Source organism: Vanacampus margaritifer, chromosome 11 (genome assembly GCF_051991255.1).
Source record: "Vanacampus margaritifer isolate UIUO_Vmar chromosome 11, RoL_Vmar_1.0, whole genome shotgun sequence".
Taxonomy (NCBI): Eukaryota; Metazoa; Chordata; class Actinopteri; order Syngnathiformes; family Syngnathidae; genus Vanacampus; species Vanacampus margaritifer.
Window position 1 is genome coordinate 19,594,512 of NC_135442.1, and position 13,195 is coordinate 19,607,706.

General features: G+C 37.4%; 1 protein-coding gene across 4 annotated transcripts in view; it reads left to right on the top strand.

Annotated features, from left to right (window-relative positions):
• Positions 1-13,195, top strand: part of dgkg (diacylglycerol kinase, gamma) — a 126,756-nt gene that overhangs the window by 67,201 nt on the left and 46,360 nt on the right. For all 4 annotated transcript variants that reach the window (XM_077580156.1, XM_077580155.1, XM_077580158.1 and 1 more), the window contains 3 exons: positions 3,811-3,896; positions 4,122-4,211; positions 5,811-5,971. In XM_077580156.1, the coding sequence (XP_077436282.1) occupies positions 3,811-3,896; positions 4,122-4,211; positions 5,811-5,971 (337 nt within the window). The remainder of the gene's footprint in view (positions 1-3,810; positions 3,897-4,121; positions 4,212-5,810; positions 5,972-13,195) is intronic.

Below are 13,195 nucleotides of genomic sequence, written 5' to 3' on the forward strand. Positions count from 1 at the left end.
TTTTGTTTTCCTTATACCATTTTTTATCTTTACCAATACCAAGCTGATATATTTTCATGTTGTACCAATAAGAATAAAAATTACCCATTAATATACAAATTTACAATTAAATAAAATCTGAAAAGAATTGCCAGAAATATGCTTAACAATATTGCTGATTGTCAATGTCGCTAATGTACATCAAAGATTTTCTTTCCTAAGGTGTGTAATATTAATTCAGTATGATTGTGGCCTAAATCTGGGCATTAATGATCCGCTGAGAACCAGGTGGCTGGCTTGAGTGAAAGGCGTCTTTGGCTGCGTGCAGCTGCCAGAGATGAAAGCCTCCATCAACACCTTTGTCCCATTCACATGAAAGGTCCCTTTGAAGGTCACTTGTGTGCCCTGTGGCTGCCATAGGTGGAGTGTGCATATGTGGATGGACAGTCTCTCTTCATCTCATACCTAGGTTTAGAAAGATGTGGAAAATCCCCAGTATATTTCCAGAAAACTTCTGGCAAATTTCAATTGGAAGCTAGCTACAGAATATTCAACCTTTTCTAAATTGGATACTTTCCATGGGAATTATCTGGATTGGTGGAAGGGAACTGGGAATTGAGGGTAATTTAATGGAATATCATATGATTAAATATTTGGCACTTAAGTTAGGCCTTTATATTGCTGTGATCTTTCTTGCTTGGCCTTCTGTATTTATTGCACTCTTGGCATATACTAGTTGTATCCAGTTAAGACAAAGACAAATTTGCCACCCTATGTGGGCGCTGCAGAAAAAAAGCTCCATGGATGTGTATTGATCTTGCTTATGGAGGATTAAAAAAAATAATAATAATAATTAGATCCATTAATATATACTGTATATATATATATATATATATATATACATATATATATATATGGGTGCCTCAACTTTGAATGGGAATTTTTAATGTGAAACAATGAATTCGGCTGGCATTGCATTTTGTTCCAATTATCCCAAAAAATTACTCGAAATCGATTGTAATTTAGGGGTGACACCAAGCACACAAACTTTTGCGAATTTAAAAAAAGAAGAAGATATTTTTAGTGTAATTGTCCAAAGTTCACTGGGAAATGTTGAATACAGTACAGTTTTTAACAGTAGTATATTCTCTTGGGTCATCAAAGTTAATTTAGTCTGTTTACCCGTAGAGGGAACTTGGACATTTCTTAGAACTCTTTTTTTTTAACTGATTTTTTTTACACATATAAAGTTGAATTGATTTTATTATTACACGCAAGGAGCGATACTGACACACACAGAGGAACAATCTCTCTTTAGTGGCTAACTAATAGAATAATAAAAGTGTATATTAACTAAACCAGGGTTCACCAATTCCGGTCCTCGAGGTCCAAAGTTGTACAGGTTTTACATGTTCTTGCCTACCAACACACCTGATACTAAAGATCAGGATCGTTATCAGGCGTGCTGATGAGCTGATTATATGAATCAGGTGCGCTAGTGGGCGGTAACATCTCAAACTTGCAGGACTCCGGACCTCAACTAACTAACTAACTAACTAACCTTTGCTAAATTAGTTAGCTTTATGTAATTAACACAAAATAACTACATAAAGACCTAAATGACTGTAAAAGTAAAAAAAAAAAAACACACACACACACAATTACAGGTATGATAGTGTAATGCATTCAACAATAATTGTGTCATTACTAGTAGCTATTCTGTGCCATTTTAGCTATAAAACTGTTTTGTTTCCTTTAACAGTCAATAATTTATCACTTAATATCAATCAGGGTTTATTATACTGTATGAAAAACCCACTGATCTGTCTTAACATGTTATGATGTAACAATTTTTTTTAATAGGTTTGTGTAACTAGCTTAACTGTGGTTAGCAAAACATTTGTTAGCTGATGTTAGCTTTATGCAATGAACACAAAATAACAATATAGACCTCTATGACTGTAAAAGTAAAAAATAAACACACAACAGAACAGAAAATGTAATAAGATTATACATACCCAATTGAAACAATGACGGTCACTTCAGTTTCTTAAGAAGCAGTCTTTTGTTTTACCTCACATCGCTTTGACACCCATTGACCACAATTTACTAATAGTAAAAAAAAACTAATATATGGTGGCACCCCTAAACCATCATATATGGGAGAAATATGTTGTATGAGTGATTTCTAGATATATTGGAACACTTTTGGCTTCCAGCCATATAGAAAAATCAAAAATGGTGTTTTTTGATTCACCCTTGAGCAATAAACATAATTATATGCATTAAAGTAATGCATTTAATTTTTTTTTGTGTATCACATTTACAATATTTGTTCATGTCAAAAAATAATAATAATAAATATATATATATATATATATATATATATATATATATATGCAGAGGACGTGAGATCGAGTCCGGGCTTCGGCCTTCCTGGGTGGAGTTTGCATGTTCTCCCCGTGCTTGCGTGGGTTTTCACCGGGTACTCCGGTTTCCTCCCACATTCCAAAGACATGCATGGCAGGTTAATTGAACACTCCAAATTGTCCATAGGTGTGATTGTGAGTATGGTTGTTCGTCTCTGTGTGCCCTGCGATTGGCTGGCAACCAGTTCAGGGTGTACCCCGCCTACTGCCCGAAGCCAGCTGGGATAGGCTCCAGCACCCCCGCGACCCTAGTAAGGAAAAGCGGTCAAGAAAATGGATGGATGGATATATATATATACATATATAATAAATTTATAAAAGTAAAACTAAATACAAACATAAAAACCAGATTCAAAAAATGAGAATTTCACTGAATGACACACCATTACAGCAAACTCATCCACGTTATTGCTTGATCTTAATATAGGTTGATAATCTAATGTGTAGTTGTTACAGTTATTTCACTAAAACCCATTCATGACTTGGTCAAAACTATAAGACATGCTAGTAAAATGTCAATGACTGCGGGAGTCATTGACATTTTACTAGCATCTTTAAGTAGAGGATAGAGAGGAGGACTGTAGCCCTGCTTGTCGTCTGTGTGGTTTTGCACGGAAACATCTCGCCATCCAGTCGGCTATATTTAAGAGGGTTGTTTTCATTTACATTTTTGTATGTATGAATTTACTATACACATTTTACAAAGACTACTGTATTTTCACATGTATACAAATAGCAAAGGGATAAGAGAGGTAGTTTACCAGTTGAAAGAATTGTTATTAAATGACAGTTAATGACAGTTAACTTGAAATAAGTTTTATTCTTAATAAGGATTCAGTACTGCACTGCCCCAACCCTTTGGAGGACCAAAACTGCCCAAACTAAAAATGACTAAATAGATAAATAAATGAATAAAAGTGAAAATAAAACAGGTTTGAAAAATATAATTCTGAAATTAAATACAATAAAATAAATATAATTGGAAATGAAACAACAATATAATATTTTTTTTTAATCATGCTAAGGACCGCCTTGTCATTTGAATAACATTTCATTTTAATCTCATTTTTTATTTTTGTATTTATTATTTATTTATTTATTTAGGCATAGATATATATTTGTTGTTGTTTTTTGTTTCCATTTATATTCGTTTTTTGTATTTAATTTTTGAATTATATTTTTATATCAGTTTTTATTTTCACTTTTATTTATTTATTTATTTAGTCATTTATTTATTTTTATTTTATTATTTTGGTCCTCCATACACCTCTAGTCATTACCATAGCAACATCACTGCTCAGAATTGTGTTTGTGCTTAATGTACCAACTTGGGCTAATGAGAATTCATCAAAGCAGTGTTCACAAGAGGTGTTGCTAACACATCGCACGTCTTTCCCCTCAGGCTCAACTTTTTTCACGACGTCCCTGATTTCCGAGTGCTTGCGTGTGGCGGGGACGGCACCGTTGGATGGATCCTAGACTGTATAGGTCTTGTTCACATGTTCATGTTCTACATTTCATGTTTTCTTGCATTACCTTGATATGTAGTATGGAAAGATGTAACTCCGGTCACAAAAAATGTTTTTAAAAACTGGTGAGGTCATCTTGACCAATATTAACATCAATGAAAACGTCTTTGAAAAAAACCTGTCATTTCATCTTGTGTGTCAGTCACTGGTGAGCAAATGTGACAATTGAAATATGTCTCTGCAGACAAGGCCAACTTTGCCCGGCATCCCCCGGTGGCCATTCTGCCGCTGGGGACAGGCAACGACCTGGCACGCTGCCTCCGCTGGGGGGGAGGTGAGACCGCTCTACATGCTATACTACACAGGCAAAGTCATTACTTCATGTGCAAATCGTCTATTGGAAACAGACCATTGAGCAGTATTCGTTTGTGTTACTCCTGCCAGCAAACCTTGTTTACAAAATTAGAACCGGCAGTTGTGAAATGCATCCACATGATGGAATTACATGTCCATTAAGATAATATTGTGCATTAAGTAACCTCATTAGGGGGGGGGGAGGCTATTGAAGAGTTAAGTGGAAATCAGTTAAAGCCTGGATCAGGAGTTCTCAATCAAGAATTAGGGCAAACAATTTTAACTTCCTGTCAATAATAATAGAAAAAAAAGACAATTTTAATATGAGCTTGTGGCAATGCATTCATTTAGTTGATTTACCGTTTTATGTGACAAGCTACACTGTTGGGCCAACACTCAACTGAGAGTCACCCGGACAGAAAATATCACCACCTGCTCCATATTTTTAGTTTTGAAGATAAATTGACAGGATATGTACCAAAGAACCACCTATCTGTTTCACGGTCCATGATTGATTAGAATTATTATAAATAGTAGTTAAAGGCACTAACTAACAGTTAAGACATTTACTTAGCGTTAGGCCCTGGAGTATTTTGGCAATGGCATTGTTTTTAATGATATTTGCCTTTATACAACACCAAATTAAGCTTTAATACGAGCGGTTTTACAAAAATAAACATTCATCATTGAATTCTGTCATTTTCAGGGAAAAAAAAAGTCATTGTGACTAAACCCTTACTAGCAAGTAGTTTCACATGGTTACCTCATATTTTTGCATATCATGTTTGACCTGTATAATTAGTCATTCTTATTAAACACTGTCAACTTTCTAGCAGTATTAGTATATTAGTGTAGTTAGTATATTTTCATTGTCCAATACAAAGCGAGTATTCTAAACATATGTTCATTGTTTTTTGCATAAAACCAACACCCATATGATTTTGAGTTACAGGACATGTTTGTTTGTTTGTTTCTTTCTTTCTCTTTCTTTCTTTTTAGAATGATAGTTCTCAAAATAATTTCGTAGGAAATCATAATCAAATCAGTATGAATAGTTTTACTCTGAAAATTGATAATCCGATAAGAAGTGACTTTTCTGAGTTTTTCTGTTCATTGTAACCTAAAACATAGTTAGTGATCTATTTTGGTTTGAAAGACAACTAAAATATATTTTTTTTCCGGCTACAACGACCCCCCAAAAAAACTCACATTTGGAATGGCTGTAAATTTCACTTAGTGGCCGTATGACAATCAATGACCCAATAAAAACTGCAGAACATTTGTTGAGTTTTCTCTTAATTCAGAACAAAAAAAATTATTTGAATTTTGCAGAAATCGTTTTTTTTATTCCCAATTGCTGTTTCATGTTTTTAATCGCACAGCAACGATATGTCACTCAGCAATCTCAAAATAATTTAGTTTGAAAGTATACAAAAATAAACAATTTTATTAGATCCTAATGGACTATCATGCTAAGAAAATTCCACCCGAATATTAAGGTTGGTTGCACTTGCAGCATATTCCACAAATATGAGCGTCTATTTATGTATCAAAAATGCTACTAAATGTGTGTTTTCAGGATACGAGGGGGGCAGTTTGTTAAAGTTCCTGCGCGATATTGAGCACAGTATCGAGGTGGTGCTGGATCGCTGGAACATTGACATTGTGCCCGATGACAAGGAGGAGAAGGGTGACCCGGTACCCTACAACATCGTCAACAACTACTTTTCTATCGGAGTGGTAAGAATATTTAACTTCAAAATATTAGCACTGAAGCACTCACCTTATTAGATGAAGTCAAATTTGATTTTTTTTATAGTAAATTACAATAATGTAATAGATTTGGATTTACATAATTTTCATTGGACCACGAGAATACAACATGTTCTTGAAAGTATTTGTTGTAGGATTTTTTTTTTTAATTGCTGTTTGCTCAGAAAAAACAAAACCTTATGTGACGTGACGCATGTAAGCAGCTCAATACAGTATAAATGTTGATCAATACTGATTAGCATTCCAGTAGACACATATGATCATTCCAAAATGTTGTATGCATCCATGTTTATGTATTTTGGTTGTCTGTATGAATTATCAGTTCTGTCCAGTTTCTATAACTTTCTTTTAATTTTGTTTTAAAGTCAACTTTCAATACACTAACATACAAATAACATTGTGTCATATTAGAATATGCACAAAATGGGTAATAATGGCCTACCCCTGATAAGATGACATCAACATGTTATGGTTGATTCATTTGCAGTAAAATGATCAAGTCTCTTTTGCCACAAAAGAAGAGAAGATGAATCAATGAGTTGCTCCCTCTTGGACAACTTTCTTCATTTGCGAATTTGGTTGGTTACCAGGTTACTGTTACCGAGCAACCCATCTTCTTATCGGCTCATGTTCCATTGGAGTTACTGGCCAAAGGACTCATTCACATTTTTTATGGAGTTCACACACACACACACACACACACACACACGCACACACACACACACACACACACACACACACACACACACACACACATCTTCGGGGTAGTCAAACGCTTATGTGAAGCATCACCATGGCAATGCAGCAGCTGTGCAGTCGACACTCAAATGAAGCCTCAGCTGTGGCGTTGTAAACAGCCATGGCACTCACTAACTAAATAACGACATTTTTTAGCAGCTATTTAACTGACTAATCACGCCTTTTAACTGGCTAGCTAACTGATACTTGTATAACTAGCTGAAAATTACACAAGATAGATTACTATTTAAAATGTTTTTAAAATTAAAAAAAAAAATTTAAAATTGTAAAATATTTATATAACATAAATAATTAGATATCAGTTAACTAACCATCTGACTATTTAACAAGCTGGGTAACAATCAATGCCAGCAATTTATAGTGGCAGGCGCAACAATGAAATGCTCTTCCAATCGATGACAGAATAAACCTGTGTATTCACTCGTTGCTATTCCTACAACAGAGAAAAGTGTGGCTTCTTTCAAAGATATGAGCATTAAGTTCAATTAAACAGGCCTAGATTTCACCTGTACATATGTTAATAAATTCAGACCATCTTCATTATTTTACTATTCATACTTTTTGTGCTGTAAGGTTTTTGGGAAGGCTACATAACTAAGTGGCTAAATTAACTAGTAACTCTCTAAATAGGTAATTGGCTAGCTAGGTCGCTATAACTACCTTCCAAAGTTGTATGTGTATTTTCGCCAAACAGTATGTGTAGTGTTTAGCCCAACCTTAAGCTGAGTCATCAATGTAGCATATTAAGAGCCAGCCATCTGTTGTTATTTCTTTCTTATTTGCTGTTGTTGATTTTTTTTCTGTGTCTCTCCAGTGTGATAACTTGACAGGACAAATGAAATAAGTCTTAGTCATCGCATGTAGAGAGTTCATCATAGAAAAAAAAGATACAAATGCCAAAAGAGAACATTATGTTCACAGGTAGAAGAGGATGCACCGTGGTGATGTTACACAACTGCACTCCCACTGATGTCTGCAGGCTTGCCAGACTGAACACACAGCACACTATGTCTTGTCTATGTGTGAACTGTGTCTTCTGGTTGCAGCTTTATATGTTGTGTCAGTTTTCATTTTCCCGCTCAAATCTATTTACAATCACATTGGAAATTTACCGGTAGTTTATTTATTATATAGAATTTCATAATAGTTGAGTAAATAATTAGTTTATTAAAAACAAGTAATTCACTTTAATATATATATTTTTTTACTCGGTTTGCCCAGTTTTATTTACTTCTATGGCCTATAACCTGCAGCCAAACTTAGTTACTGGCGAGAATATGGGCAAACATGAATTATATTGACACTTGTTGGAGAAAACTCAAATAATTTGTGCCCTTTACAAAGCCAAATTCAAATAGCATATTAGTTGTATTTATTTGTATCATCTTAGAGCAAAATACCTTGCTCCTCCATGAGGCCTCGTTAATCAACCCTTCTGAAGTACGCTGCTTGTGAGCACAAGTAAATCTGGAAGCGAGAAGTTCTGAGAATTGTTTGTATGAGAAAAAAGATGAATCAATTTGGGCCATTTTGTTTGGCAGTTGAGAAGCATTCTATACAAGAATCAAAGAAAGCTATTAGAACAGTCTTTGATTCTAAATACACTTTCTTTCTATTTGATGATTTTACATTAATTCCAATATTTGACTCAAGTAAAATATATATATAATTTGTTACCAGCGTTGATAAACAAAGTAGAAACAAAAGTGGAAAATGTGATTAATTGTGATTAATCACGATTAACTATGGAAAAATGTGTGATTATTAGTTAAATAATTGTAATCGCTTGACAGCATAATATGTCATTATTAGCTTATTATGATACCATGTATATAGTGAATATTTGCAGTTTGGAATTGACCTTTTTTTTTAAATGCTGTATGTTTTGTGTCATCTGGAGAAATCTTGGTGCTAACAAAACAGTTTGAAATCAATTGAGGAGCTTCATTTACCCAAAAGGATTCCTTTGCCACCATCTTGTAACATCTCTGGCAAATACAAACCCATTTAGGGGTGTTAAGTACTCACAGATTTTCGTTATTTGCTACAGCGCTCAGCCACTATCCCTGCAAATAGCGGGGGTTCACTGTTTATACAAACTCTAACCAACTACAGTGGAACTTCTGTAGTCAAATGCTTTTAATGTCATACCTTCTATTTGTCTTTTGTCTAGATATTTAACTTGCTATACCTATTTTATTTCATAGCTGCTAGCTATGGGCGCATTCAGAAATACTCTCGGAAGTCCGTGAACTACATTGAGAGTGCTCATTGTTTGGAGAGGCATAGTGCTCTCCGCATCCATTAATTTCCGAATGCACAAGTTTAAGTTAACCTACAGCAACTAGTAACCAGCTCAACGTCAACATTAGCCAGCCTAACAACCACCATCTTAAGAAAAGACCCAGACCTAGCACCTCTAAACCACAAACTTCCGGGAAAAAAGTTTATAACTTACCTAGGGTGACCATATTCCCTTTTTCCCCCAAAAAAGAAGACACTTGCCCCGGCCTTGAAATTGTGGTACCAGTCGCAGTTACACAGTGTACTTCGCCTCCTATTAGTCACACAATGCTAACCGGACATTTTCATGAATTTATAAAACCTCCGGACACCCGAACAGGACGTAAGAAAATGGTTTGTCCTCCTAAATGATGACATTTGGTCACCCTAACCTGCATTTTATTTATTTATTTTTTTGGTGCACTCAGAATTTCCGAACAGCAAATTGGAGCAACGCACTGAGTTTCTAAACGGTCGGAGTGAACCAGTGCGCGCTCTGAGTGTACAGTGGAACCTCAGAGTTTGAACGTCTTGGAACTCGTACAATTCGGACTTCAACCAAAAAATCTCAGTAAAAAATGCCTCAGAGTTTGAACTCATTTTCGGAGTTCGAACACCCAAGCAAAGCAAGCTAAGCCGAACTAACCTTGAAAACGGGTAGCATAGTGAAGCCGAGCGAAGCCGAGCAATGCCGAATACTCACGTTGCGGTAGTTGAGACAATGCATTGTTTATTTCCAGTCAGATCATGAATACTCCCAGAGGTGATCCATTCTCGCGAGTGCATTTTGATTTTTCCACGACAATTTTCTTTGCCATGGGCCCAAAGAAAGACAGCAAAGAAAAACATACAATGCTACAAACCACAGTGGAATTAGGAAGGAGATTGTTGCGCAGTTGTAACTACTGTGACTACTTCTGTAAATACTGGCACGAGGACCCCCGCCCCTTAGCTGTTCAACAACATGCCTGACATTGAACAACGTACGCAAGGACCGCTTAGTAGTCTAACAATATGCCCAATGTAAAATACACACACTCAGCACTGAACTAAAGATAGCATTAACATAGCATTTATCATCCACTGATGCCATCACACCACAAGAGGTAAGGTAAGGTATTTTTATTGTTTAAATACTGCACTGTACTGTAAATGTAAAAAACATTCATAGAAATTAAAATAGGATTTTTCTGTTTTGGGAGCTTGGGAACAAATTAATTGCATTTACATTATTTACTATGGGAAAAAATGTTTCGGAGATTGAACAATTCGGACATTAAACATATCGCAGGAACGAATTATGTTCAAACTCCGAGGTACCACTGTATTTCCGAATGTGCACTAAATAACTAACTCACTGACTAGCTTATTAACTCTATCAACTAGCCATTTTGATAGCTGCTAGCTCTCTAATTATTAAACTACGTAATGTGAAATAGATAACTAACTTGCTAGCTAAATACCTTGCGATCAACTAACTATTCTAGCTCTAACTATCTACTGGCTAGTTGACTGGAATGATTTCTTAATTTGCAGCAAAAAAAAAAGGAATTCCAAAAGTATATGTATATCCATATTAATTTATTGATGGACAATATAGCATGGACAAATATAGATAAATGGGCATAGGTTAAGAAACACTTTGAATAAATGTACTACACAGTAGCTATGTAAAACCCAGGGTGACAGATCGCGGAGCCTAGCGGGTGCAATGGCGACAGATGGCTGCCTATCTGGACACCTGAGCGAACCAGCCGCTGTGACTCAGTCCACCACGTCACCGTAAGAGGCCCTCCAATCTGCTTGGCTTATCTTGTGCTTCAAGGTTTGGGAGCCATGGTGACATCCGGCTCAATGTGAGCGCTTCCACAGTTACAGTACATGACGTTGACTTTGCTACATGGTGTGGAGCATGTGGTGGGCTTGTCCAAGGCGATGACAAATCATGTGAGCGTCTGTTTTTTATTTTGGTTGTCATGCTGTGAAAACTTTGTTTCCTCTGAGAATCCTAAGATTTACTTTAAAGATGATATGATACATTACAATCACTAAGGTATAGTTTCATAGCAGCACATTCACCTAATTTGCTTGATAACGAGCTTGCGAGCTAGATATCAGAAATATTTGTATTGTGTTAGGAATCATTCGCAATCCACTATATTTTGTCTAATGCTGGCGTGCAGTCAAGGCCCAAACAGCTAAGAAGCACAAAAGTCTTCGGAATCAATCAGATTTTTTTTTGGGTGGGGGTCAGCAGTGATTTTCACCGTAAAACTCACCGGCCACTCCTAGGAAGGTTTTGCACTGTTCCACGTTTTCTCCATTTGTGGATAATGGCTGTCAGCGTGGTTCGTTAGAATCCTCAAGCTTTAGCAGTTGCTTTGTTACTCCACACTGATAGGTGTCAATTACTTGATTGTTTATCTATTCTTGAATTTCTTTGGACCGTGGCATTTTGTTTCAGCTTTTTGAGACCTTTTGGCAGACACCATTTTGTCAAATTTATTTTAAAGTGTTTTCATGATTGAACAGGTCTGGAGAATAGGCTTGGGCGTGGACAGCAGGGGCATGGACAAGTCCCAAATGGCCGGTCCATTCCAGGCCAACATGGTCTTGTGTTTTTTTTCTTCTTTTTTTTTTTTTAAATAGCTGCCGGTCTTGACCAAATGAACAAGATCTCAGAAACAAGCGGCCGAAATGAGTTTCCTCTGCAGGGTGTCCGGGCTCTCCCTTAGAGATGAGAAACTCGGTCATCCGGGAGGAACTCGGAGTCAAGCCACTACTCCTCCACGTCGAGAGGAGCCAGCTGAGGTGGCTCGGGGATCTGGTTTGGATGCCTTCTGGACACCTCCATAGAGAGGTGTTCCGGACTCAGGACATGCTGGAGAGACTATTGCTGCTTTTCCAATAGACCGGTTCCACACCGGAAATAGCTTTTTTGTCTATATGTGAAAGCTTCTGTGCATTTGATGGGCTGTACTTTGCAACATCGTCACATCATGCAAAATGCAAAAACAGTGGCTGAGACTTTCCACTCGTTAAATGTTATGGCAGATACGTACGCGCTGCGAGTGTGCATGCTTGGACAGTTCAAATGATCCCGCCCCTATCCCGCCGTCCGTTGAAATGGAAACGCAATGGAAGCCTTCTGGTGTCGCGCCAGGCCGTGTAGTGATGTGCCGTTTGGGTCTCGTGGAAAAGGGGTATATGTCTTTTGGCTGGTCTGGGAACACCTTGGGATCCCGCCAGAGGAGTTACATGAAGTGGCTGGGGAGAGGGAAGTCTGGGCTTCCCTGCTAAAGCTGCTGCCCCTGCGACCCGACTCCAGATAAGCGGTAGACGATGGATGGATGGATGGATGGATGGATGGATGGATGGATGGATGGATGGATGGATGGATGGATGGATGGATGGATGGATGGATGGATTAGGCCCTAAGGCCAGGTTGGCCACACATGTGTACACCACACACATACTCAACATTAAACATTATAAAATTAGTTTCTCATGGCAATGGGTATATCAAACACCTGGCTTAGCTTTTGGAAGAGTTGAGGCAGCGTACTGGCCATATTTCGATGTGTATGGGTTGGTGACGGTGACTATGGGCTCTTCACTTCCCTCCAATGTCAGCTGAACCAACTGAGCCTTTTATTTTATTGTGCGCCTTTGGTCAGAAAAGCTTTTTGTTTTGATTCCCTTTCAGCATTATCTCATACCAGTTGGACAGAATGCAGATCTTGGTTGTGCATAACTCCTATCCAACAACAAAACTGTGGTTAGTGACAATGCAGAGTGCAGGCTAGTAAATCTGCACCGCTAGCTAGCTAGCTAGCCACGGTTGCTGGTTTAAAAAAAAAAAAAAGAGAGAGAGAAAGCTACCGTGTTTTTTCCATGCAAATTCCTGTCAGAAAACATCATGGATAGCACTTCAAGTTGATCCTTCAGCAAAATGCATGACTAATTGTGTGAGGTGTGCACGTGCTTAGACTCGAGTGCACAAGAGCATGTACTGCAAGTTGATTCTCCTGTGGGGAGCTTGGCGGGGGTGGGGGCTCCTTGGAATTCCGAATGTTTACCACAACACTTCGCATGCTCGCTTGCCAAGACTGTGCCGCACCTTTTATGATACGTTTATAAGCGCGTAAC